This window comes from Gracilinanus agilis, chromosome 2, assembly GCF_016433145.1.
Source record: "Gracilinanus agilis isolate LMUSP501 chromosome 2, AgileGrace, whole genome shotgun sequence".
NCBI lineage: Eukaryota > Metazoa > Chordata > Mammalia > Didelphimorphia > Didelphidae > Gracilinanus > Gracilinanus agilis.
This window is the reverse complement of record NC_058131.1, coordinates 224,167,173-224,195,028: the sequence shown is the minus strand read 5'-3', so window position 1 is coordinate 224,195,028 and position 27,856 is coordinate 224,167,173. Positions and strand designations below refer to the sequence as shown.

Sequence of the window (27,856 nt, the reverse complement as noted above, 5' to 3'; positions counted from 1 at the left end):
TGCTAAAATTTAAATAAATGAATAAACAAACAAATAAATGAAAATGAGCACACAAAGGAGAAAGAACCCAATTATTTATAGCTATTATGGAGACAATGAAGATCTCTGCTAAAACTCAGAAGATAGTAAAGTAAAAACATTTACTTCAAAAATAGCAAAGAAATACAATAAATGGCCATAAGCTCAAAAATACATTTTGGATGAGATTAAGAAAGACCTCATAAACAAAATGAGAGGAATGAGGAAAAATTAGAAAAAAATAAGAGCAATGCAAGAAAATCAAGAAAATGCCAAAGAAAAATCACCCAAATAGAAAAAAAGAGATTCAGAAACTTACTGAAGAAAATAATGTATTAACAACTAGAACTGAAAAATAGGAAGCTCACAATTTTTAAGGCAACAAGAAATAATAAAGCAAAATCAAAAGAATGAAATAATAGGAGAGAAAATGAAATATCTTATCACAAAATCAACTGACCTAGAAAATAGATCAAAGAAAGACAATATAAGAATAATTGGACTCTTGGAAATAACAATTAAAAAAAGAGTTTAGACATCATACTGCAAGAAATCATCAAGGAAAACTACCCAGAAATTCTAGAATCAGAGGATAAAATAGAAATTGAAAGAATCTACCTCAAAGATACTCAAAGATGAAAATGCAGAGAAACATCATTGCAAAGTTCCATAGCCCCCATTTAAGGAGAAAATACTACAAAAAAAACCCCACAATTTAAATATTGTAGAGCTACAGTCAGAATAACATGTGACAGCAATTGAAATATTAAAAGAATGCAGGACATGCAACACAGAATTTCATAGAACAAAAGAACAGGGCTTACAATCAAGAATTATATATCCAGCAAAAATAAGCATAATTATAAAAGATAAAAAATAGATATTTAACAAGTTTCCACTATTTCTGGGGAAAGACCCAGGACTCAGTAGAAAATTTGATCTATAATAAATATACAAAAGTAATGAAAGGCTAATCATGAGCAACACTACAGGCCAAATTATATGATTTCTGTATGAGAATATGTCATCTATGGCCTGTGGAAATAATGTTATTCCCTAGGTATTTTTAAGGGGCATGTGCAGATGGAAGACTTAATGTCAAGGTAATGTAATGGAATGAGTTGAAATGGTAATGGAATAGACCAGGAGGAGGTAGGGTGGAATGGCTATCTCATATGGAGGAGACATGAGTGGAGGAACTGTCAGAGAGAAGGAAAGGAATGGGTGGAGAGCTGGTAGTACTGGAATCCTACTTTCATCAACGTTAGGATGAAGAGAAGGGTAAAAAGTCTCAACATGCAGAGAAATATGAGGGAAGGTGGATGAGATAAAGGAGGGACTGGGAGCTCTCCTTGGGAGACTGACAGAATAAAATAAGGAAGAGTGGGTTAAGAGAAAGGAGAGCAAGGGAATAAGAAAAGGGAGGAAAGGAATGGATAGGGGGAGTACATATCAAGAGGTATGGGGGTAAGGTAAAGGGGATCAGGGAGGAACTCTTAGGACAAGATAGGGGAGGAATTTTTAGAATCAAACTCATATCAAGGGGCTGGAGGAATAGGAAAAGGATTTTTTTAAAAAGATGGTTAGAATAAGAATTAATTATAGCATTGATATCTGGGGATAGTCCCCCTACCCCCCACCTGCATGAGGTTAGGAGTAGATAGATCTAAGCCTTAGCATATACATAAACCAAACATAGTTTCTGGTGGGACAACAATGGTTTAGATAGTATTAATAGTTTGCTATAGTCTTACTTTAAATCTTATACTATGGCGGTAATCCTGCATTCCTAACAGGTTATGGCATTGCAACAAAAGTTCTACTGGGTATGACCAAGCTGGAAAGATTTGGTTTTGGAAAGTGTATGGTCATGGCAACAGATTATGTTTGTTGCCTAATGACCAATCTAGTTAAATATGACCCTGATAGTGTATGTTAACTGAGAATTAGGTGAGTTAAATTGATTAAATTAAATGCTGAAAGAGACATGGAGAAACAGGTCTAATATTACATTGCTAGGGCAACTGTGAATTGATTTTTAGAAACGAGATGGATATATACCTTAAGAGCTATAAAGCTGTTTTTATTGATGCAGGGATCCCATTACTAGGATTAGGCCCTAAGAGCTTTATAGAGAAGATAAAAAAAACCTCTGTATGTATGAAAATATAACATAGATTTTGTTTATAGTGACAAAATACTTGGAAATAACACAAATGCCAATGATTGGGAGAAATGGCTCAATAGATAGTGATATTTGAATGTAATGGATTGGATTTTTTATTAGAAGTGACAAATATTGGAAATATAAAGAAAATAAGGGAAATATATGAAGAGATGAAAAGAGAAGAGAATAATACATACAATGAATACATTAAAAAAACAGCTACAAAAAACTAATGTTCATTTTCTTCTTAAAAAAACTTTTCCCTTCTCTCTTAGAAGTGATACTAAATATCATTTCCAAAGCAGAAGAATGGTGAGGGGTAAGCAGTTGAGGTTAAGTGACTTGTCTAGGGTTACACAGCTAGGAAGTGTCTAAGACCAGATTTGGATTTAGGACTTCCTATCTTTAGGACTGACTCTTTATCCACTGATCCATTTAGCTGCACTCCATGACACTGCTTTCTTCAGGTTCTTCTCATGTCTGATTGCTCATTTTCAATTTCTTTTCCATAACAAATGTAGAGTTAGATTGGTTCTTAAGTTAAGAAATGGAAATGATGTAATTTGCCTGATATTATCTAGCTATTTAGTAGAAGAGCCAAGTTTGGAACATAGGTTTTTAAATTTTTTTGTTTTTCTTTTTCTGCACATTCTATCACTACTTTCATAATATGGTCAATTGTCAAGATTTTGTGATATTAAGAAACAACTCTTCCTAAAGTTACATTTACTCTAGCCTTTCATTATTTTGAAAAGACTGGGATGTATGGGAGAATTGAATCAATAAAAAGGAATTTTAGTTTTTAAAAACAGAAACATTTTCTTTATATAATAAACTTAAACATGAACATTTTATATATAAAGAAGTGGAATGAAGAATTGAATATAACACCTTGAACTTATAATTACGTTGTTTTTTTAAAAACAGCAAATACAAGTTAAATGTTATCTACCTCTTGGGCAACATAGTAGAGTATGTTATCACATAATATTACATAGTATCTTAGTTATTAGCACTGCTTGGTATGTATTTTGTATTTACTTCTGAAGTAAATATTGTATTCTCCCAAGTAGAATGTAAGTTTCTTGAGAGAAGGAATTATCCTTTCTTTGATAATTTTCTCTACTGCTCCACGCATATTGTCTGGCATGTAGTAGTTATTTAATAAATATTTTTTGAATTAAGTTGCATTGATTATTGATTCATTTTAAGGAATATTGTCAAAACAAGTTATTTGAAAAGACTTTTTCTGATACAGGAATAACAATAGTGTTTGTTCTATTATGAAAGTTAATCTGGAATTCTGAGTGGAGAGTTTGAGATAAGTCTGAAACATTATAATTCAAATCACTGATGATACCTGCCACCAGTGCTCACTTCCCATGTTCCTGCATTATTCTGATATGAGTCAGTGTGAGAAAGGAAGATTTTTCTGGGCTGATAAACCCTTTTTGAAATGATATGCAAGGCTGTTTTAAGATTAATGCTGAAGTTTGACTGGAAAAGGTCAAATTTTGCCCCCAGGGACTGACTAATGCAGTGCTCTTTCTCTCTCTTTCTAGTCCATCACTTTGAAGTCTCTGGCAAGCAGAAGTTGAGTGTGTGGGCTGAATTTGGTACATTGGATCAAAACCACATTACTTTTTTCAGTATTTCTCCTATCGGCTTTGCCCTTCACTTGGCCATTTGGACACTCAGGGAATCAGTTTTGGTTCTTGGCACCAAAGTGATAGGCAGTCATTTCATTTTTGGAAACTTTTAAAAAATTCATTTTTCAATAGGGCTTCTCTCTTGATAGAACATTTTTAGTTTTGTAATTGAATGAAATCAACTTTGCCAATAGGCTAAAATTTGTTTCATTTAGTGCTCTACATGTTAATAATGCCATGCTATGTAAAAATAAGTTGTGAAATAAAAAATGCTGAAACTCTAAATACAGGACAGCACTAAAAAGCCTGGTAGGATGCTTCTGTGCCCATGTATTGTTCCCATTGTAGAAGGTCCAGTCCTTAAAATTTTAGCAACTTAGTCACTTTTTAAAAAATCAGACTCAAACTGTCTTAACACTTGGAACTTTATGTGAAAAGTATATGTTTTCACCATCCCCCCCATTTTCCTTTTTTTTTTTCCAATCACTGGAATTTATTGGCATGTTTCCAGATTTCTTTGTCTGGTAACAGCTGCTATCATATTATAATTTTCTTTGGGAGAGACAGAGAGACAGAGAAAGACAGAGAGCGAGACAGAGAGAGACAGAGACAGAGAGACAGAGACAGAGACAGAGACAGACAGACAGACACACACACACACACAGAAAGGAGGGAGAGAGGGAGGGAGAGGGAGAAGGAGAGGGAGAGGGAAAGAGAGATGAGAACTGAGATGTCATCTTTTTTTTATAGATGGCAGTGGAGTGGAGTAGGAAGATGACTAGATTTATGATCAGAGTACCCTGTACTAGAATTGGTTGCTTATTATTTTTGAATCTTAGGTTACTTTTCCTCTCTGAGCCTCAATTTTCTCATCTATAAAGGCATCTCTGCCCTTAGACTCCAGTGAAACTGTGACTTAGCCTAGCCAAAATTTGTTTATGCCTGTCAATCAGGTATGTTTCATTTTGTCTTTCTATACCCAGGGACACGCACTTAATAAATATTTAAGTGAATGAGCAGATGATTACCTCTTGCTAGGATTGCTGCTTAATTTAATTGAATTGATTATTTTTTAAAGAGGGTTTGGGCACATGAAGATGGTATTTATTGCCCTGGCTTATCTTTTGGGATATTTCTCTACTGTCTACAAACTGACACATGTTTCCTTCATCTCCTAATATCCCTTTATCCCCACTATTTTGTACCTTTCCTCCCATTTCCTTGCTCAGCTCCCTGAGAATGCTATCTACAATTAATGCCTCCACTTGTTTTCTTCTCAGTCTATAAAATCTGTGTTCTGTCTTCTGACCTCATCATTCAACTGAAAAACTGTTCTCTCCAAAGTTACCAATGATCTCTTACTTGCTAAATATAATGGTCCATTCTCTATCCTCATCCTTCTTGACTTTTCTATAGCCTTTGACATTGTGGATAGTTTTCTTCTCCTTGATGTTTTCTTCCCTCTAGGTTTTCATGATGTTTAACCTTTCCTGACTCTCCTTTTACCTGTCTAATTGTTCCTTCTTACTCTCCTTTGCTTTTTCTTCATTTGGGTCTCAGATACTAACAATAAGTGCCCCCTTACTTTCTGCCCTGAGTCCTCTTCATTTTCATATTGTTTTGCTTGGTGGTCTTATCAGTTCCTATGGATCCAATTACCTTCTCTTTGCTAACGATTCTCAGATCTATTTGTCTTAAATCTATTCTTTTCCCCGACCTCCAGGCTTGTATTTCTGTTCATCAGAATTGCAAAGGAATACTTTATTGAGCTACATAAAATAATAAAAATATTTATTTTTGAAAAAAAACTTGAATATCAAGGAAAACCATATTATTAGGTAAATTTATATATTTTTAAATGTATTTATACAAATTATTTCTAGTTCTTTCTCACCTCATTTGCTTCATTAGTTTTCTGTTTAACCAGCACCAAATAATTATGATAATTACTGTTTAGTTCACTAAGACTTTAGGGACAATCTGTATATAATTAGGTGTCTAGAAGTGCTCTTCTCTTTCCATTTCTATTTTTCCCCCAGCTTCTCTTGATACTGTAGATTTTTGTTTCACTAAATACGTTTTGTTATATATTTGGTTAGTAAGGACGCGAAAATCTGTAAATTAGTTTAGATAGTATTGCCATTGTTTTATGTTGGCATTATCTAATTATACTATTGTTGTCAAATAAATTATTCATTTGGTTTTGCTCCCTGTTCTCCATATCAATTCATACATATCTCCCCAGATTTCTCTGAAATTGTCCCCTTTACATTTTTTATGAAACAATTATATTCCATTACATTCATATCCCCTAATCTGTTCAGTCACTTCTGAATTGATGGGTACCCTCTAAGTTTCCAGTTCTATGCTACTACGAAAAGAACTGTTATCAATATATTTGTACATATGGATTTTTTCTTTCTTTTATTTCTTTTGGAATATAAGCCTAGGAGTATTATAAATGTGTTTAAGGTTATTGACAATTTAGTAACATTTTGGACAAATATAGATTTTAAAAAAACTTTTTATTGGTGATTTTTATTTCTTACATCACCATGGTATCTGATGTACCACTTTTCTTCATCCTTGAGAGCCATCCCATATGACAAATACGGTTTTTATTTTAGAAAAGGAAAAAAAATCAGCATAACTGATTGATACATTGAGAAAATTAAAAACATGTGCAATGTATAAATCTTCTGGACCTTCCACTTTCACCTAGGGGTAGCTGGGGATGGGATGTCTTCTCATATCTTTCCATTACATTCATGTACTGCAATTTATTTAGCTATTCCCCAGTCTAGAGACATTTACTTTGTTTCTAATTCTTATTTATCAAAAAAATATCGCTGTAAATATTTTGGAGTATATGCAGACTTTGTTCTTATTCATGGGATTTAATTTCAGTAATGGAGTCTCTGGTTCAAAGGGTAAGGACATTTTTGCCACTTTATTTACATAATTCCAAATTGCTTTCCATAATGGTTGTACCATTTCACAGCTTCACTAACAATGTATTGGTGTGCCTATCTTCCCATAACCCCTCCAACAGTGACTGCTATTTTTTAATTTTGGTCATTTTTTACAATTTGCAGAGTGTGAGATAGACCCTTAGATTTGTTTTGATTTGCATTTCTCTTATTATTAGTGATATGGAATATATTTTTATTTGGCTGTGAATTTTTTACAGTTCTTCTGTTTGTTTATATCTTTTGACTATCAGGGGCATGGCTTTAATGATTAGTCAAACATATATCTCACAGACCCCAAAATTATTTATATATCTTTAATACCAAGACCTTATTAGAGAAATATGATACAAATATTTTTTCTCAATTGACCATTTCTCTTCTAATCCTAAATGGATTAAAGTTCTTAGTGCAAAATCTTTTCAGTTTCAAGTATTCAAAGATATCTACTTTATTTTTTGTAATTGCCTCTGTATCTTGTTTGGTTTAAAATATACCTCTATCCACATCTGTGAGAGGCCCATGATTTATTTCTCTTCTAATTTTTTAATAGCATGATCTTTAATATTAAGGTCATGTCTGCATTTAGAATGTATAGTGAAGTGTGATGTAAGGTTTTAGTTTAAGTCTAATATCCACCAGATTGTTTTCCAGTTTTTTCTACAGTTTTTTATATCAAATAGGGAGATTTTCCTCTATGTCACTTATATTTTCCACTTTTCTCAAAAACTAGGTTATTGGGTTCTGTTGTAGTTAAATCTCTCATTTCTGGTCTGGTTCATTGACCTATATCTATTTTTAAACTAGCATTATATGGCTTTGATGACAGCTGCTTTATAATATAGTTTAAATTCTGATACAAAATGTTCCCTCTTTATTCTTTCTATCATTTGCTTTAATATTCTAGGTATTTGCTCTTGACAATTACTTTTTGTACATACATTAGTACTTATCTCCATAATGAAGTTGTTTAATTATCTCAGCATATGCTCACAGTGATATGAATGACATAAGTTGGTTTTTTTCTTTTTTAATTAAACTTCTTAAAAACCTCATAAAAAGGCAACAACAGAAGGAGGAAAATTATTGTTTTTTTAGAATGTATTGTATTAGTTAATTAAATTATGCCACAACCAAGGCTCTAAAATATCATTTTATTTTTATTAGTAATATAGATGCTAATATACTTCATTTCAAACAATAGCTAATTTAAGTGAAGTCATACAGGAGACACTTCTCCTGCAAAGAAAAGTCAACCTTCTTATAACTTCAGTTTTCTGCCTATAGAAGTAAGATGAAAAGAGAGAAGAGACTACTAAATACCTGAAATGGTTGTCACAATACTCTTAAAATTTTTTTTAATTAAATTTTTTCCAATTACATATAATAAGAAACTTCTACATAAGTTTTCTGAAGTTATATGATTGAACTTACCTCCCTCCCGCCAATCTCCCTCTCTCTCTCTCTCTCTCTCTCTCTCTCTCTCTCTCTCCCCATATATATATATATATATATATATATATATATATATGATGCAAAACACATTTCCATATTGTTCATTTTTTCATAATACTCTTGAGACCCTCACATGGAGTGTATATGTTTTTTTAAAAAAATAAATTTGGTAATTTGGATCATAGAGTTTAGAAGCAACAGCCTGGATCAGGCTTGAGGAATAGGGTTGGGCCTGGGATTGGTAGAAGAACTCTTTGAGGCAGGCACAAGGACAGCTGACAGTTCAACATTGAAAGAGGAGATGTAGAAACCAGAAAACACTGAACAGTGTTTCTGTCCTTGGATGTTTATAGTGATGCTTCTGAGTCATCAGGAAAAGGTAAGATTAGAATCTTGGAATCCCAGAATTGGGAGGGACCTTGGAAGGTCATTTAGTCATTTTGTCCAACTATCAACCAAACCTTTTTTTTTTTTTAACATCTCAACTAAGTAGTCTAGCTTCTCTTTGAATGATTTTGAGTTGGTTGTGCCTTTTTCATTAATCAAAAGTATATAAAGTGCTCTTCAAAGTTTAAAATGTTATATAGAATTATTATTATTATTATTAGCTATAATGATGTATCCTTTGAAAAGTACAAGACTTGTTACTTTGTGTTTATAATTTATACACTCCCTTACTTTGAAATATTGGTTATACTATACTGTTGCAATGAGACATTATTATTTTTAACTTTGTCTTCCTGAAGAATTTCCATTTGACTGTAATTCAAAGGAGTAAACAGATTTACAGCTTGAATTTTTTTCTGAATCTCTTACCTATATAATAGGGATCATAATACCTGTACTAATTACTTACAATAGAAAAAACTAAACAAAACCTATGTGGCCAATGATTGAGGAATGTTTAAACAAACTGAGATGTCTGAATTTAATAAAATAGTAAGTTCATTGACCTCTGGATGAGGAGGGAAACACATACAAACACATTTACACATGTATATTCATACATTTCAGCAAAATGTCTATAAAATGGTTAAAATAAAAAAAAATTATTTCCATTTTCTGGAAAATTCTCTACTCTCGTTTATTTTTTTCTTCTACTGTTCTAGAGAAATTGGGAACTTCAGTAACAGCGATTCAACCATGTGGGCATCTTGGAGGAAACCTTAGGCTGAGGCTTTTTACAGTAGAAGTATTTATTTGTTTCTGGCTCACAGACAGACCAGACACTAAAATATTCTAGAATATGTGACTTCATGCTATATTTCTTGTGATCGGATAGCACTCAGGGTTACTGAATAACTTCAAAGGGCAGCTGGGAATCGCTGTGAAGATACAGCAGAGCGGTTTCTCACCTGCTGTCTCTGATCACATAAAACACAGTGAGCCTCACATTTCTCTCCAGGACACATGTAATAGGCATGCTGCAACTTGTTTAGTTATGAAACCAAGTAGCAGGGTTATACTGTTGGTCCTGTAATGCTCCAGGGCATGTTTTAAATATAACTGAGGATTTCTTTTTTAGAAATTAAAGTAGTAGAGCCCATGCCTGAACTGAAATCTTTTTCTTTGGGCTTTGGTGCAAAATTTTCTCATCTGAAATTGTCATTACATGAAGTGTAAAGAATGTCAAGATCTTTTTTGTCAAAATTGAGTAGGATGTTGAAATATAGAAGAAATGCAAGGAACTATCTGTATGTGTGTATATGCATAATTAGCTGTTAATTTTCTTTTCTTTATCTCTCTGGGAATTCCCTAATGAGAAAACTCCCTCTACTAATGTAGGGCTTCAAAAATTATATCATAAATAAAAATCAAATTGTTTCTTTTTGTGGGAAGGAAGAGGATGATATTTATTTTGTTTTCCTGTATCTTTATTTTGTTTTCATATATTTTTTAAAATGAAGGCTGAGGACTACAGAAGATAAATGCAGTCTGTGCATGATAGAAAGAGAATTGATTTTGGATTCAGATAGGCTGGGACCTAGATTTGAATTCTGGCTGTGTTGCTTACAAGGTCGCTTGGGTGGTGACTTTGAAGAAGTCACCTTCTCTGGACCTCAGTGTCCTCATCTATAAAATGAGAGATTTTTTGTGTTAGATCATTTTTTAGGTCCATTACAGATGTAAGCCCTGTAAGCCTTTGATCCTATGACCTCTGTGAGCTTCAGAGTTTTTTGGTTTTCATGTTTTAAAATTTTTTTCCCATTGAAAAAGGACTTGTTTTCTTTCCCTCCTAATTCTCTGGTTGAAAAAAAAGAAAAATAATATCCATATAACAAATATGTATTATCAAACAAAACATATTCATTTCCTCATTTTCCATGTCTAAAATGTGTAGCACATCCTACATCTTGAATCCATCTTCAGAGAGCTTCTGTTTTGGGCCATTTTCTTTAAGCTTGACAGTCCAGATACTCAGAGAACTTTAGAAAGTTTTAAAAAAAATATTCAACTTGGACTTTTGAAAGTGATTCTGGAATACAAATGTCTAAATGCAACTATTTCTCACCATGGATTTAGAAACCCAGCAGAACACGGACAAGGATTTTGCTTAATCCTAGTACATAAAGGAATATTTAAATGTTTATTTGATAAAGAAACATCTACTTGGAAATACTGCACCCTGTTTTGTTTTATTCTTACTGTATAAACCAAGTTGAAATATGAAGTGAACAATCTTATTAAATGTTTTTATGAGGTATACAGGTCAGAAGATTTCTACTGCCTAACTGGTAGGTACATGTACATTTTCTTTATGGCAGCACTTGGGCCATATGAAAGGAGCAGCAATAAAAATCACATGATTCTCTCTCTCTCTCTCTCTCTCTCTCTCTCTCCCTCAGGCACCTTTCATATGTAGTTCATTGTGTTGGGTGCTATTGGGGATAAATCTATCAAGTAATCAAGTATATTTATTAAATACATAGATTTTTTTTTTCCTTTAGAAAATAGAGATGACTTTGTATCATTGCAAGGGTTTTGGATTTGGATTCTGAGTACACCTGGGTTCAGGTTTTGGCTCTACTAGTAGGGTGACCTTGGGTAAGTCATGCACCTCTAGGCTTTAATTTTTTCCTCCACAAAATTGAGGAGATTGGATTAGATGCTCTCTAGCTCCCTTTGTATTCTCATTTCTATGAATAAATTATCAGATCATGTCAATTTAAAGGCTTTAAATTACATTTTTTCATTTGCAAATGCAGTGAAAAGAGCACTTAGCATCAGTGGAACCAGGTTTAAATGCTAGTTTCATAACATTATTTTGTGAAGCCTTAAGCACATCAAATCATTTCTCTTAAGGCCTGTCTCAAGAGGACCATTCCAACTTTAAATTTGTATTCTTCTTAATAATAACAATACTAGCATTTATATAGTGCTTTAAGATTTGCAAGGCACTGTACACATGTTATCCTATTTGTTTCTCATAACAACCCTAGGAGGTAAATGCTATTATTATTCTTGTTTTATAAATGAGGAAAGTGAGGTTAATAGAATTAAATGACTTGCCCAGGGTCACACAGCTAGTAAGTATCAGAGATAGGATTTGAACTCAGGCTTCCTCACTGAAGACCTGGCATTCTGTCCACTGTGCCATCTACCTATGACTATTATATAATAAATTTATAAAATCCTCTTACCTTCCATTTTAGAATTAAGACTTATATTGATTCCAAGGTAGAAGAGTGGGAAGGGCTAGACAATGGGGGTTAAGTGATTTTCCCAGGGGCATACAACTAGGAAGTGTCTGAGGTGGAATTTCAACCTAGGACTTTCCATCTCTAGGCCTGGCTCTGAGCCACCCAAGGGCCCCCAAATGTATACTTTCATTCATTCATTCATTTATTTGTTTATTTATTTACTTTTCAGCCTGAAACCATTTTATTTAATGAATTATTTTGGAATGTTTTTCCACCATGGTTACATGATTCGTGTTCTTTCTCTCCCCTCTTCCCATCCCCCTCCTGTAGCCAACATGCAATTCTGCTGGGTTTTACCTGTGTCAGCAAATGTATACTTTTAATCAAACATTTCTTATTAGTGTGTTGAGATCCCTGTTTTCCAGAAAGCAGTCCATTTACAAACAAGCAGGACAATAGATGTAACCTCTAAATGGGATTTTGAAAGATTCCAATGCTTTCTCTCTAAATAGACAGTTTTACAAGTTGCTTGGTGCAGACTTTCTGGTAGATCACAAGATGTTAGCAGCACACCTTAGGAAGGAAGGGGAAAGGAAATCATTCTCAGATGTTTAACAAAAATGTGTTTCTAATTGAAAGCATAAAGAAAATCTCACCCTGTCTCAGTGGCACAAGATATGAAAACTATTTTTAGTTTTAGAAACTGAATCTTCTTTAATGTTACAGGTTTCCTTTTTACTCTGTTGCCATGGGACTCATAGTCCTCAAGTCATAAAATAAGTAACATTCAGGTATAGAGAAAAATAGCAGATAATTCAGTAGGCTTCTGTTATGCAATAGGGGGTCCTTAGACCAAAATCCATATATCTACCATTTCACTATGCCACTGTCTGTGGATAATCTCCATATTTATCCTGTACATTGCTATTTGCATAGTGCCCCCCATTAGATTGTGAATTCCTTGAAAGTAAGGACTGCTTTTTGCCTTTCTCTGTATCCACAGTACTTAGCACAGTACCTGGGACATAGTATGTATTTAATGAATATTTCTTAGCTGGTTAACCACATTGAAATGACATTTTAAAAATCATGACATTTTACAGCTGGAAGGGATCTTAGAAATCATTTAGTCCAATCCTCTTTGGATGAAGAGGTCAAGATTAGCTGTGTCACGTTTTTAAAGACTGATTTTGGTTTTCTAAAGTATTTAAGACATTTTAATGTTCTGTGTCAGAATATTTATTTTAAAATATTTTTTTATTTACTACCAATTATATTATAACAAATTTCTACACAAGTTTTCCTATGATATGTGATTGAACTTATCTCACTCCCTCTTTTCCCTTTTCTCTTCCAGTACTGGCAAGCAATTTGATCTGGGTTATGCATTTATTATGTAAAAATATTTCATATTGTTCATTTATGTAAGTGAATGATCTTATAAAATCAATCCCCAACCCTCCCCCATTGAAAAATCACATGTTTTCATCTGCATTCTGACTATAATATTTCTTTCTTTGGAGGTGGAGAGCATTCATTGTCACAAGTCCCTCAGTTTGGCCTGGATCATTGTATTGCTGAGAGTCTATCACAATTGGTCATTCCACAATATTGCTGTTTCTGTGTATAATATTTTCCTAGTTCTGTTTATTTCACATAGCATCAGTTCATATAGGACTTTTCAGCTCTCTCTGAAATCATTTGTTCATCAATCTGTACAGCACAATAGTATTCTATCACCTTCATATGCCACAATTTGTTGAGCCATTTCCCAATTGATGGATAGTCCCTTAATTTTCAATTCTTGGCCAACACAAAAAGAACAGCTAGAAATATTTTTGTACAAGTAGTTCCTTTCACCTTTTTTTGATCTCTCCAAGATAAAGACCTAGTAGTGGTATTAATGGATCAAAGGGTGCGTATTATTTTATAGCACTTTGGACATAATTCCAAATTGCTCTCCAGAATGGTTGGATCACAGCTCCACTAGCAGTTCATTAGTTTCCCAATTTTGCCACATCCCCTCCAACAATTATTATTTTCCTTTACTGTCATATTAGCTAATCTGATAAGTGTAAGGTGGTACCTCGGAGCTGTTTTAATTTGCGTTTCTTGAATAAAGAGGGGTTTAGAACATTTTTACATGATTATTGATAGCTTTGATTTCTTCATCTGAAAACTCCCTATTTATATCTTTTGACAACTTCTTAATTGTGGAATGTGTTATAGTATTTATATGCATTCTCCTATCACTTCTTATGGTGGGCATTTGCTTTCATGTTATTGGAAAGTGAAGCAAAGAATTATTCTTCTTATTGTTATTATTACTATTATCACTCTCTTTAAAGAGCATCTTTGTTTTTAGTGCTTCTGCATTGAAGGTTGGTGGAGCAGTGGGTAGAGCATGGGAGTTGGAGTCAGGAAGATGTATTTGGTTCCTATCTTCAGTGCTTAAGCTGGGGGTTCTGTACCTCAATGTTTCCCTGATTTGTAAAATGGGGCCAAAAATAGCTTCTATTACACTGTTGTGGGCATTAATTATATATGGTGCTTTGTCTCAGCTTACCTGGCTCCTGAGTAAAAAAAAAAAAAATCTTTCTTAATGTAGCTGACCTTATTTTATAACCAAATCTAGCTTATAAGCCTGTTTTGTAGACTAGACCTGAGTTGGGAGGCTGAATTCATTTGTTGTGGGATTTATGGAGCTCAGTAATGGGGTTAGGACAAAAATCCAGTTTCTACCTTTAATCCAAGATTGAGCTAAGCATGTCTTGAGCTTATGAGAAGAGTATATATCTTGGTCATTTCTAGAGTGCCACACATTCACTTAAAGCTATTTAATGCCACCTGGGGACCTAGAAAAATGATGGAAATCCATGCTCACTATTTTTTTCATGTCTTGGCTGAGTGCTGGTCTTGACTTGGCCATACAATGCAATAAAAATATTAAAGGATACAAATAACTTTATAGAGCAGAAACATTCTCCAATTTGATTGTAAAGTAAATTTTGGTGTCTGGAATACATTCTCATGGACTTTTTGATGATATCAAAATATTGACTGAGACTGGAAAGGGACCTTCTGGGTTGTATCTTGTCCACTCCTCCTAGTTTATATTTGAGGAGATTGAGGTCTAGATAAAATTAAGTAACTTGCTCAAAATCACACAAGTATTAAGCATTATTCAGGATTCAAATCCAGGTCTTCTGATTCAAAATCCATCACCATTTCAGAAATAATTGAAATATCACTAGACTTAGAATCAATTTGTACTAAACTTTTACAATTATTCTTGTTTTGAGAGAAAAAATCTGACGGATTAAACTGAAAACTTTTGTCAAACAAGGGGCTGATTGGCATGATGTTAGGTTTTCAGTACTTTTATTTTTATATGTGTTTTACTTTGGGCTTGTAGGATCTATCCCCCTATTGTAGAGACTTAGGGAATGCTAATGATATATCAACTACCTTTGCTTTAAGGGTAACGCCTTATTCTTTTTACAGCCAACTGCATCCCACAGTGCCAAAATGGAGGGATGTGTCTTCGGCCTCAGCTGTGTGTGTGCAAACCAGGGACAAAAGGCAAGGCTTGTGAGAATACAGTTGTGCAAGATACTACTTCCACCTCTACCTCTGGCAGTAAGAGCCCTGGACCTTCTTCATGGATCATCCCAGAGTCAGCTGTACAGCATCCTACATCTCAAAAGGTGGAGATTGCACAGAGAGTCAGTCCTGTGGCTCAGATGACCTTGACTCTAAAGCCAAAAACGGCAGTCGGAATCTCTCAACAGATACATTCACAGTAAGCTTCTTTTACTTTCCTCCCATCCCCCGTAGTTTTCTATTCAATAATTTGTTAATTATGTTTTAATATGTTCTATAAAATGACCTCAAGGTTACTATACTTTTTGCAGTATTTCCCAAAATTGGAAAAGGCAGCATGATACAGTGGGAATAGCACAACTGTTTCTGGAGTTAAAAGATATGTGTTTAATACTCACTTCTGACACTAATATCTGACCCTGGGCAAGTAATTTTGCTTCTCTTGGCCTCAGTTTATCCATCTGCAAAGCGAAGAGGTTGGACTTGCTGCCATCTGAGGTCTCTTCTTGTTCTGTGATTCTGTGATCTATATAGTATGTGCTTTATTTTCTTTGACTTATTCAGCTCTCAACTGTCTTACATCTAATTTCTTTCTTTAAAACACACATATACATAACTAATTAAAAATCTAATTTATGTTTCTTTACTTATCACCTCCAGGATCAAATGCAAAACCTTTGTTAAACATGCAAAGCCATGCTTCCTCTCCTCTTCTCTTATTATCTCCCATGATTGCTTGGAGTCTCCCAGAGCTTTTCAGTGAGACAAGGGACTAAAAAGCATGGTGATAATCAGGAGTTGGATCTCTGCTCTTTGTCTTCCTGAATCATTGTTGATCACTCTGGCCTTGTGACAAGCAATAATTTGAGAGAGAAGAGATCATGGTATGTCCCCTGGTTACAGATGAATTTTGGAAACACAGAAACTCAATGCTCTGTAGACAATGGTCTTGCAGGTACAAGTTAGTTTTTTGGGAAGATATAATATTTTATTGACCTCAGTGCCAGGTTAAGTGTATTTAAAAAATATCATGTTTACTTTCGGGTTACCCTGCTCATGTCTTCTATTTGGAGAACGTGTTTTTTAATAGCTTTGGCAAGTAGTCACTATCTAGTATAAAATGGGATGTTTGGAAAGACTATATATCCAGGTCCCTTGTGGGGTCAGAGGTCTTTAATAATGAGAATGCAACCAATGTGTCACTAAGAATCAGTCACTAAACCATGATTTTTAAAAATATGATTGTTAGTTACTAATCCTTAGTGTTGTACAGGTTTTTTTTTTTTTAAATAACCACCCATCATTTATTTCAATTTGAAATAGGTTGTTGTTCAATCACTTTTTAGTCATGTTTGACTCTTTGTGACTCTACTTGGGATTTTCTTGGCAAAGTCATTGGAGTAGTTTGCCATTTTCTTTTCTAGTGCATTTTACTGATGAGGAAACAGGAGAATAAGGTTGAATGACTTGCCCAGGGTTCCATAGCTAGTAAGTGTCTAAGGCCTGATTTTAACTCAGGAAGAAGAGTCTTCTTGGCTCTATAAACAACACTATTCACTTCACCAGCTGCTTTTAAAATATGGGAAGCACTCAATTTACAAATAAGTCGTGCTCCAGAAGTTCATTTGTTAGTTATTTGCAACTTGGAACACATTTTCCATTATGAACAACATCATGTATGGTCATTAAATATCTAATTAGCTCACAAAAGCCTATTTAGTAATGTAATTGAAATTAATTTACCTACTATCATTACCTGATAGAATATCTTCTTCCTCTTTTTGTTTTCCTCCTTTGATCTCCTTCTAGTTTCAACCATTCTTTTGCTTTCCTCACTTTTTTGTGCCTCCTCTTATTCTTTCTTCTTGTTCCTTTGTTTCAACTACTTGGTACTTTGGTAGATTCATGATTTCATTGGTGTGGGCACTCCTTTCCCTGCAATGTCTCCACTCCTTTTTTATCTTATGCCCTTTAATTTTATTGATGGGTTTTGTTTTTACATTACAAGCATTTACAGTTAACTCCCATTTCATGAGAGGTCTTTTGTAACAAAGTAAAACAATTTAGTTAAATTAGTAATACAGTGACCTTATCTGAAAGTTCACACAATGTTTCATATCAGTAATATTCTTGTCACTTCTTTCTATTTTTAAAAGTGAACAGAAATGGCCTTCTTATTTATGCTTTCCTATAAATCTTCTATAAAAGAAATATATGTTATACTGAGGGCCTTTCTTTTAATTTTGGTAACTTGAGGGCACTCAGATTCTTTTGCATCTATCTTATAAAAAAGACAAAAATTAAAAAACTAAATTCACTTCTGTTTTAGTTACATTATGACTTAAAAAAGACTTTTTGTGAACTAGAATTAAAATTGAGTTGTTTTTTTTCTTCTCTGCCTTTAAAATTGCTTTTATGAGAAAATTACATCATATGGCACCCAGGGAGTTGGTGGAATGTAGTGACATTAAAGTATCACTCAACCCACTAAAATTGTGGTAGACCCACTGTTGATGTGTATGAGAAATTTGTTTGCCTCAATTTCTTCATCTATAAAATGAGGAAGAAAAGGAAATGGGAAATCATTTTGGTATCTTCATCAAGAAAAACCCAAATGGGGTTATGAAGTCAGATGTGACTAAAAAAATGACTGAACAACAATAATGCAAATCTTATGCCTGGAAGGAGATAATATTGTCTTTGTAATAGTGGTATAATTTGTTTAAGAATGTCAGATATTAGTCAGAGTTATGAATTTGTTAGCCATAAAACTGTTAAAGTTAATGACTTTGGTGACCCTGCTTCAGATCTTTCATTTATAAAAGAGAGGCAGTGATTATAATTAGTGTATCTATTTGTATTAATAATAATGCTAAACTGAGCAAGATGCTATGAGTTCTGACATTATGCCATATGTGCCATCTTGGAATAGCCTCATCTTCTTAGTAACTCTTTCATTGCAACCAAAATTGCTTCTGTAGTTACCAGATATACAATCTAAGAAAATTATAAAGTGTTTTGATGAATAGAGCAAAAAAGACTCAGCGGTTCATTCTACATTCTCATGTCTGCTGTACAGTCCACTTTGGAGCATAAAGTATGATAGCAAATAGAGTTGGTGTAATCAGTGATTATAGACTTAGCTTTGGAAGAGACATTAGAAGTCATTGATTCTAATCTTATTTTGCAGATAATAGGATCTTAGATACAAAGCTAGAAGATACTACCTGAGGCTATAGATCTAATTCAATACCCTCATTTTACTGATAAGATAAGAAAGCTCAGGTATTGAGAGGTTTAAGTGATTTAGCTTAGGTGACATGGATAGAGTGGAGATTAAACTTGGATTCTGTGATGCCTCCCAGTTCTTTTTTAAGACTTCAGTATGTCATTTTTGTCCATTTCTTTGTTACTCTATCACTTCACTGAAAAGTCTGAGTAGCCCCTTCCTCCATGCTTGCAAACGTTTCATACCTCTAACTCATGGAACTTGATTTCTCTTCATGATGTTGACTTCCTTAAAAAGTCTATGTGTGTTGCTTGTGATTGACTTCTAGTAAATTCAATTCATCAAATCATTTATTTAGTGTCTACTATATGTGTGTATACAGTCTACTGTATGTGTGTAGACTATAACATTGATACATATGAGTAAATACTACCAAGTTCTTTCAGGAGTTAGACAGTGTTAGTAAGGGGGTGGAGTGGATAAGAGAGGTGAGATGTAGGAGACAACACTTGGATTGAGCCTTGAATTGTAGTAGATATCATTCATATATTACTGTCAGACATTGATTTAATCAATATTTTATATTTAATCAATTTAAAAATTAAATTAAATTAAGAATTTATTTAAATTCCAAATAAATGTGAGTTATTGCGATACTATTTTAGGCATATTCTAGAGATCTTGTTGTTCAGAGGGTAGAATGATGTTAATGATGATATGCTAATTTTTGGAATAATCACAGAGGTGGGAGAAAATGACAGTCATATAGTTTCTTTTATATTTTGAATTATTTTATTTTTTAGTTAATAGTCATTTTTCCTTCTCATCCCAGCCCTTCAATTATAAAGAAAAAAGAAAATCAAAACTCTTGAAAAAATATGCATAGTCAAGCAAAACAGATTCTCATCTTGTTTAGATTAAAAAAAAATCACTTGGAGTATTGAATCCATTTCCTCTTTATCAGGAGGTGGGTAGCATGAGTCATCTTTAGTTTTCTAGAATCATGGTTGATCATTACATTGATCAAAGTTCATAAGTCTATCAAAGTTTCTTACCTTTATGATATTGTTACTACATAAATTATTTCCCTGATTCAGCTTAATTCATTCTATATCAAATTATTTATTTATTTGTTTGTTTGTTTATTTATTTATTTAAAGCCCTTAACTTCTGTGTATTGGCTCCTTGGTGGAAGAGTGGTAAGGGTGGGCAATGGGGGTCAAGTGACTTGCCCAGGGTCACACAGCTGGGAAGTGTCTGAGGCCGGATTTGAACCTAGGACCTCCTGTCTCTAGGCCTGACTCTCAATCCACTGAGCTACCCAGCTTCCCCTCAATATCAATTTATATAGTTCTTCCAGAATTTCTCTAAAAACATACCTTTGTCATTTCTTATGGCACAGTAATATTTCATTCTATTCATGTGTCATATAGGATGTTCCAGGATACCACTGATGTGAGGGCTGTCAAATGCACATCTGACCTACTTGCCTCTGAAAGAGCCACACTGATCAGTGATAAGGACATTATCTTAGATAGAAGGCTGAATGCTTCCATAGTGTTCTTAACAAACCATCATCAGCCAACTCTGAAGACACTGACTTCAACCACAGGTTGAAGTCAATCTTTTTCTAACAACTTATAACTGAAGAAGAGATTTTAAATGCCATTAGTCATCTTTTATATGGCAGAGCCTGGTGCTAATTCCATTCCAGCAGAGATTTATAAGGCAGGGAAGTCCACGGCTCATATGAAAACTGAGTGAAATCTTCTAGGTTATATGGAAAGAGAAGTGATCCCCTAAGAGAGTAAAGATGCTTTGATTGTCCATCAAAGGAAAAGTATATAGATTGTTCTGTGATAGTCATGGTGAGGGGTGGCCTCTCTCTTAGTTATTGCTGGCAAGATTCTTGCCAAAATTCCTTCTTAATAGGCTGATCATTAATGTGGAACATGGTCATCTACCTGAGAAGCCAGTGTGTCTTCAGAAAGGGCCAAGGAGTGGGATATGGTGTTTGTTGCCTGACAACACAGGAGAGGTCTGAGTACAATGTTAGTTGATCTTTTACTATCAAAGGCAAACATTGTGACTTGTGGAAGATCATGGCGAAATTTGCTTGCTTGAAGAACTGGATAATGGATGATGCTCGTTTGCTTTCCCAGTAACCAAGGGAATAAAGCAAGGTTGTGTATTTGTTCCTTTTCATTTTAGCCTGATGTTTTCATTGATGTTGTCAGATGCCTTCATCAAGGATGAAAATGGGATTAAGGTCAGCTGCCACACCAATAGTAAATTATTTGAAAAATTTAATTTTTCAATTAAATTTTTCAAAAAAAATTTGAAAAGGCTATAAGCCAAGACTAAAGTAAAGGAAGAGTTGGTTTGCAACTTATTGCTCGAAGATGATTATGTACTCAGTGCATCCTCTTAGGCTGAGGTACAATAAGTATGGGTCATTTTTCTGCTCTTTGTGTTAATTTTGGCCTGACAATGAAAACCAAGAAAACAGAGGTTCTCCACTAATCATTATTCCACCATATAGATGTGAAACCATCAGTTACAGCAAATGGAGAAATTTTGAAAATTGTGATTAGGTTCACTTACCTTGATAGTGTACTTTCCAGGGATGAATATATAGATGATGAGATTGATGCATGTGTTATCAGAACTAGAGCAGTGTTTGAGAGCCTTTAAGGAAAGTATGGGAGAGGAGAGGGTTTGGCTACCTACCATACTTAAGGTCTCCAGAGCCACTGTACTGACTTCATTGTTGTATGCTTGTGAAATCTGGACAGCCTGCTAGCAGCATGGAAAGAAATCAAATCACTTCCATTTGAATTGTCTTAGGAAGATTCTGAAGATCACTTGACTGGGAACTGAGATGAGAAAGTATTCAAACTCTACTGCAGAAAGCACAACTCTGTTGGGATGGCCATGCTGTTTGAATGTCAATCATACATTTGCCTAACATACTATACAGAAGAAGTCACACAAAGCAAGCAGTCACACAGAGGACAGAAGAAGTGATACAAGAATACTCCAAAGGTCTCTGAAGAAGTTTGGTATTGATTATGAGACATGGGATTCGCTGGCACAAGACTCTCTAGCATGGCATATTCATATCAGAGAAAGTATTGTGCTCTATTAGCAAAGCTGAATTGCAGTGGATCAAAAGAAACATGAGATGTACAAATTTAGAAGCATCTTTATCCCAAATATTCATACTGACTCTTTGTGCCTAATCTGTGGTAGAATCTTCTGAGCTCATACTGGTCTGCAGCCACAGCTTTACCTGCGGTACATTGACCCTGACATAATGGTGTCATTTTTGTCCCCTTCAAGTATAAAGGGGACATGTTACATTTGTATAAGTTCTTAAAGCCATGATTTTTTTCATCTTCTATCAGTATCACTGTTCACATATGCATTACCTCTTCTAATAGAAATTTATTTTCAAATACCTGCAATGATGAAATGAGGTTGTCTAGATTTACCTAGAATCTCTTTTTTTCATTGATTGGCTTTAGGTGGGAAACATAGGAGCATAACACTTGCTTAAATGGGATGCATAGGACCATCCTTTAGTCATTAAGGCCTTTTGGAAGATTATGGACATTTGATACAGGTAACTGACTTTTATATTTGTAACTTCTGAGAGCAAAACCTTCTCTCATATCTGGCCTCTTTCTCTTTGAGTCATCCTTCATGAGGAAATCTGGTTTCCCTCAGTGCCGTGATGTCAACTGTATCTGGACAGCTCATACATAGCTAATGTCTTAAAAAAAATCTAAATAACTGCTGTTTTTATCATTTCGTGGCATTCTGAAATTCCTTTGGAAAATAGTTGTTTCTTTTTTTGGGGGGGGGAAAGTAGTTTAATATGACCTCAAATAAATTGAGACCCATTAAGTTACTTTTTCTGGTATGAGTCACCTTCTCTCCATACCCTCCAAAATCCATGACACACCTTACAGGGATGCTAAGAAATAAAGAAATGATACAGAAAGGTTAGAAGATAGAATCAATGCAGATAAATGATATAATTATGAAGTAAGCAAGTATGTGGCTCCTTTTATACTTTTTCTATAAAATGCCACATCATGTTTTCTTTCACATTCATTTCACATTGTCCATTTTCAGTTTCCTTCTGGAATGAAGTCATAGCTACTCCATGGTATGTTGGTTATCATTCTATTTTGCATATCAAGTTCCATGGGAAAGAGGCAAGTATAGCAATTTAATATCATGCAAATCATGGTTTTTGATGTCCTTTATCTCTGCTGAAGGCTTCTGTTCCTGTTAATTTATTTTGTAAGTTTATAAGGCGACATCTGTAGGGGCAGAATATTTTAATAAAGTATTCCATAAAGCATCCTACTCTTCTATATGGACATCACCATTTAAAGCATTCCATATGCCTAGAAATTCTCCAGTACTTTTTCAGACATTAGAGACTGTTGTAAATGGCCCTAAGAAATAAAAAAATTTCATGGAGAAGCATCTGACATATAGAAATAGTCCCCTTTCCCTCACTCCTTCACTAGAAATCTTCAGGCAAAGATTAGATGATCTCTTGGTTCTTGTATTTTATTTTAGAAGAGGCATTTTTTCATTTATAGGCTGCATGTATGGATGACTGCTGAGATTTGATGATTTGATGACACAAGACCATTATTTTTATTAAACTTTTGTAATAATGCTTTACATTTGTTTATACTATAGATGTTAAAAAACATTCTTCAACACACTATTTTATTTAGTCCTCATAATAGCTTTAATTTTTTTTTTTTACTTTTTATTATTTTAAATTTTATTTTAAAAATTTTCCCAATGGTTACATGATTCATGTTGTCTTCTTCCCCTCTTCCCTTCACTCTCCTGGAGTTCACAAGCAATTCCACTGGATTATATATATATATATATATTATCACTCAAAACCCATTTCCATATTATTCATTTTTGTAATAGAGTAATCTTTTAAAACTGAAACCTCAAATCATATATATCCATATAACCAAGTGATAAATCATATGTTTTCTTTTGGATTTCTACTCCCACAGTTTTTTATCTAGATGTAGATAGCATTCTTTCTCATAAGTCCATCAGAATTGCCCTGGATCACTGCATTATTATTAGTAGCAAAGTCAATTGCATTTGATCATCCCATAATGTTTCAGTTACTGTATATAATGTTCTCCTGGGTCTGCTTATTTCACTCTGCATCAGTTCATGTAGGTCTTTCCAATTCTTACTGAAATCAATCAATTCATCATTCCTTATAGTATAATAGTATTCCATCACCATCATATACCACATTTTGTTCAGACATTCTCCAATCAAGGGACATCCCTATATTTTCCAATTTTTTGTCACCACAAAAAGTACAGATATAAATATTTTGTACAAACAGATCCTTTCCCATTTTTTATCTTTACACTGCAAGCCTAGTAGTGGTATTGCTGGATCAAAGGGCATGCATTCTTTTAAAGTCCTTTGAGTATAATTCCAAATTACCTTTGAGAATGTTTGGATCAATTCACAATTCTGCCAGCAATTCATTAGTGCCTCAATTTTGCCACATCTCCTCCAACATTTATTATTTTCCTTTACCGTCATATTAGAAGTGTGAGACCATATTTAAGTCATTTAATTTCTCTGAACCTCAGTTTCTTAATGTCTAAAATAGCTAATATCAAAGTTTAAAGTACCTTCTTCACAAAAGTGCCTACCTCACAAATCTATGGTGAGAATCAGATGGGATGACATATAAAAGTGCTTTGCAAATTTGAAAACATCATGTAGTTAGTGAATCAACAAACATTTGTCAAATGCCTGTCCTGTGCCAGGCTCCATGATAGGTGCTGTAAGGGCAAAAAGGGAAGCATCTCTGCCTTTAAAGAGCCTGAGTTCTGTTGGGGGAAGATGGCAGCAATATAGATAAGTAGAGTGTTATTATTTAGAGTCCTTCAAGTTAGAGGAAGTAGAACATCATACAAAGAACACTAGACTTGGAGTCAGAACACTAGAATTTGAGTATTAGCTTAAACAGGCTTTTGGGTAAGTTGGGTAAACCTTAATTGCTCTGTCTCCAGGGAATTTTTGTTTATTTTTGCTTTTGTTTTGGGCAATGGCTTATGATTTTAGTGGTATAAGAAATTGGTGGTAAGGAAACTCCCTCACAGGTCTAATGCTTTGTTTGGTGTCATTTTATATCCATAGCATTATTGGTACTGTATTGGAATGGTATTAAATTCTCAATTGAATTAAATTGAATTCATAGTACCTTTGAAAAGGCAAATAAACCATCAATACTTTATTTTGTTTGACAGCAGGGATCTACAAATTTAGGTTTGTGCAAAGCTTAACCGAAATGGTCAAGTCAGAAACCCTGGCCCTTGAAGCATTTTAAGGACCAAGTAACTATTCTTTACTTCCTTGTTTGTGGTCAAACAAAGAAATTGAAAAGCACTGGAGACATTCAATATTTGGGCAAATTGCATCATAGATTGCCTATCAATTTGGCATTCAAGTAGCATTTGAAAAGTAGAATTAGATGTACTTATGACTAGAAGAATTCAAATCTACCTGGTAAGTATACATTCTCTGTGATATTCCAGTATATGTCTGTTTGCCTGTCTCTCATATTAAGGGCTTAATATGTGCAAAGCAAGTGGAGAAATATTACCCTGAATCTACCTTACACCGATGACTACTCTCCCATGGTGTAGTAGATAATGAAGTTGTAGACACACTCAGTTCATCAAGCATTTATTAAGTACTTAAAGGATTATACTGTAAGACATTATAATTCTTTGATTACTCATCAGATTATCAAAATATGATGTTAATTATACTCTCTCATATTGGGTCAGGCATACAAAAATACTGTCAAATCTTTAAGAAGGAAATTTCTGTCAATTCTAAAATCTATGTATTGCTTAACCTTTTGAATTTACTCATTATTTGGAAAAATAACTATCTAGTTCAATGCAGCAGGAATTGATTTAATGTCTACCATTTGCAAGACATTGTGTTAGGTGCTGGACCTACAAAGACAAAATGAAATAAATCGAACAATGGTCTAATAGGATGACACCTTAAAAAATCACACTAAAATGCCTTTTGAATTTGTAGTTAGTATTAAGTCATAGATTCAAGAATAATTAGCTGAGATCTTAGAGGTCCTTTCATCCATTCCTCTCTTTTTGCATATGAGAAAACCGAGGACTAGAGAGGAGAGGTGATTTGTCTAAACAGAGTTTGTGGCAGAGCAAGAATGAGAACTCAGTTTTCTTGATCCAGAGTGCCTAGCCTAGAGCCTGGCAAGAAGTAAAAACTTAATAAATATGAATTGATTGACTGACTACATTTTTTCTTTTTTTTTGTTTTTGTTTTTGTTTTAAACCCTTAACTTTTGTGTATTGGCTCCTAGGTGGAAGAGTGGGAAGGGTGGGCAATGGAGGTCAAGTGACTTGCCCAGGGTCACACAGCTGGGAAGTGTCTGAGGCTGGATTTGAACCTAGGACCTCCCGTCTCTAGGCCTGACTCTCAATCCACTGAGCTACCCAGCTGCCCCTATGACTACATTTTTTCAACTAAATTTTTGATATTGTTTTGGTCACTCACCAAAATGAGGGTAAAACTTTGTAGCCTAAAGTTAATGTTGAAGTTTAAAACCTAAAAACAAATAAACAAACAAAAAAAAACCTTAAGGGACTGAAATAGAAGCTCTTCACATTTTCACTTAAAGTTAATACTTAAAGTCTCAAAATCAGTCATTGGCAATTGACGAAGAAGTTCTTTATCAAGCAAACCACTGCCTGCTTTAATTTAATCAATATTCTTCTTATGTTCTGAAAAATACAGGCCAGGTATTTTATTAGAACAAGTTACTGATGTTGAATGCTTCATTTCCCTGGCTATTTTTACCAACTATCCACTCTCCCACAGATATAGGATTTGGAAATGCCCTTGTTTTTGTTCTGTGTTGATATTTTCATCATTATTTCTTTCCAAGGAGCTCAGCTTATTTTTTCTTCATCTTGGCATTTTGCCAAATGCTGGTATTTGCAAACTTGATGGACAGCATTGAAAGGAAAGAATCATATGTTCTAAATTTGTACCGAGTCTCATTATCCAGCATTGAATCCTTCCTAATTATATTTTTGTAAAGGATGTTTTTAACTCAAACAGGAAGATGATACATTCATTTTGAAATATGTTATTTTAAGAAAAGAAATTTGAGACTCGTACAAAAATATTTATAGTCTCACTCTTTGTGGTGGCAAAAAATTGGAAAATGAAGCAGGGTGTCCATTGGGGAATGGCTGAATAAATTGTGGTATCTGATGGTGATGAAATACTATTGTAGTGAAAGGAATAATGAACTGGGAGAATTCTATGTGAACTGGAAAGACCTCCAGGAATTTATGCAGAGCAAAAGGAGTAGAACCAGGAGAACATTACATGGATACAACTGTGGCACAATCAAATGTAATGGACTTCTGTACTAGCAGCAATACAATGACCCAGGACAATCAGGGAAAGTTATGAGAAAGAATGCTATCCACATCCAGAGAAAGAACTGTGGAACCAGAAATGAAGAAGAACAACATAAGATTGATCACGTAGTTTGATGGGGATATGATTAGGGTTTTGATGTTAAAAGCTCACTCTTCTGCAAATATGAATAACATGGAAATAGGTTTTGACAATGGTACATGTATAACCCTTTTGGAACTGCTTGTCAGCTTTAGGAGTGGGGGAGGAAAAAGTGGAGGGGAGATCATGAATCATGTAACCATGGAAAAATATTATAAATAAAGAAATAAAGGCCTTGTAATACAAACAAAAAAAAAAAAGAAAGAAAAGAGATTTGAAAGGAAACTCTCCTCTACTTCCCACCCTGGAATAAATTCCGGGGACAAACAATCATGGTGATTTTTTTCCTTCTCCCCCCCATCCTCATAAAGTACTTTTCCTTCTTTCTCTTTTTTCCTTCTCTCTTTTGTGACCTTTATACATTTCCATATTTAATTGTTTTAAAGGAGCAAAGACAGGCTTGTTTTTAAAATTGGATTTCTAAAAAGATGTTGCTTCTTAATCTGAAGGGTACTTCAGGGTTT

The 27,856-nt window shown here is 34.2% G+C and overlaps 1 protein-coding gene across 2 annotated transcripts in view; it reads left to right on the top strand.

Annotated features, from left to right (window-relative positions):
- The window catches only part of LTBP1 (latent transforming growth factor beta binding protein 1), a 481,657-nt gene that overhangs the window by 37,443 nt on the left and 416,358 nt on the right, over positions 1 to 27,856 (top strand). For both annotated transcript variants that reach the window (XM_044663664.1, XM_044663663.1), the window contains exon 4: positions 15,404 to 15,701. In XM_044663664.1, coding sequence (XP_044519599.1) covers positions 15,404 to 15,701 — 298 coding nt within the window. The remainder of the gene's footprint in view (positions 1 to 15,403; positions 15,702 to 27,856) is intronic.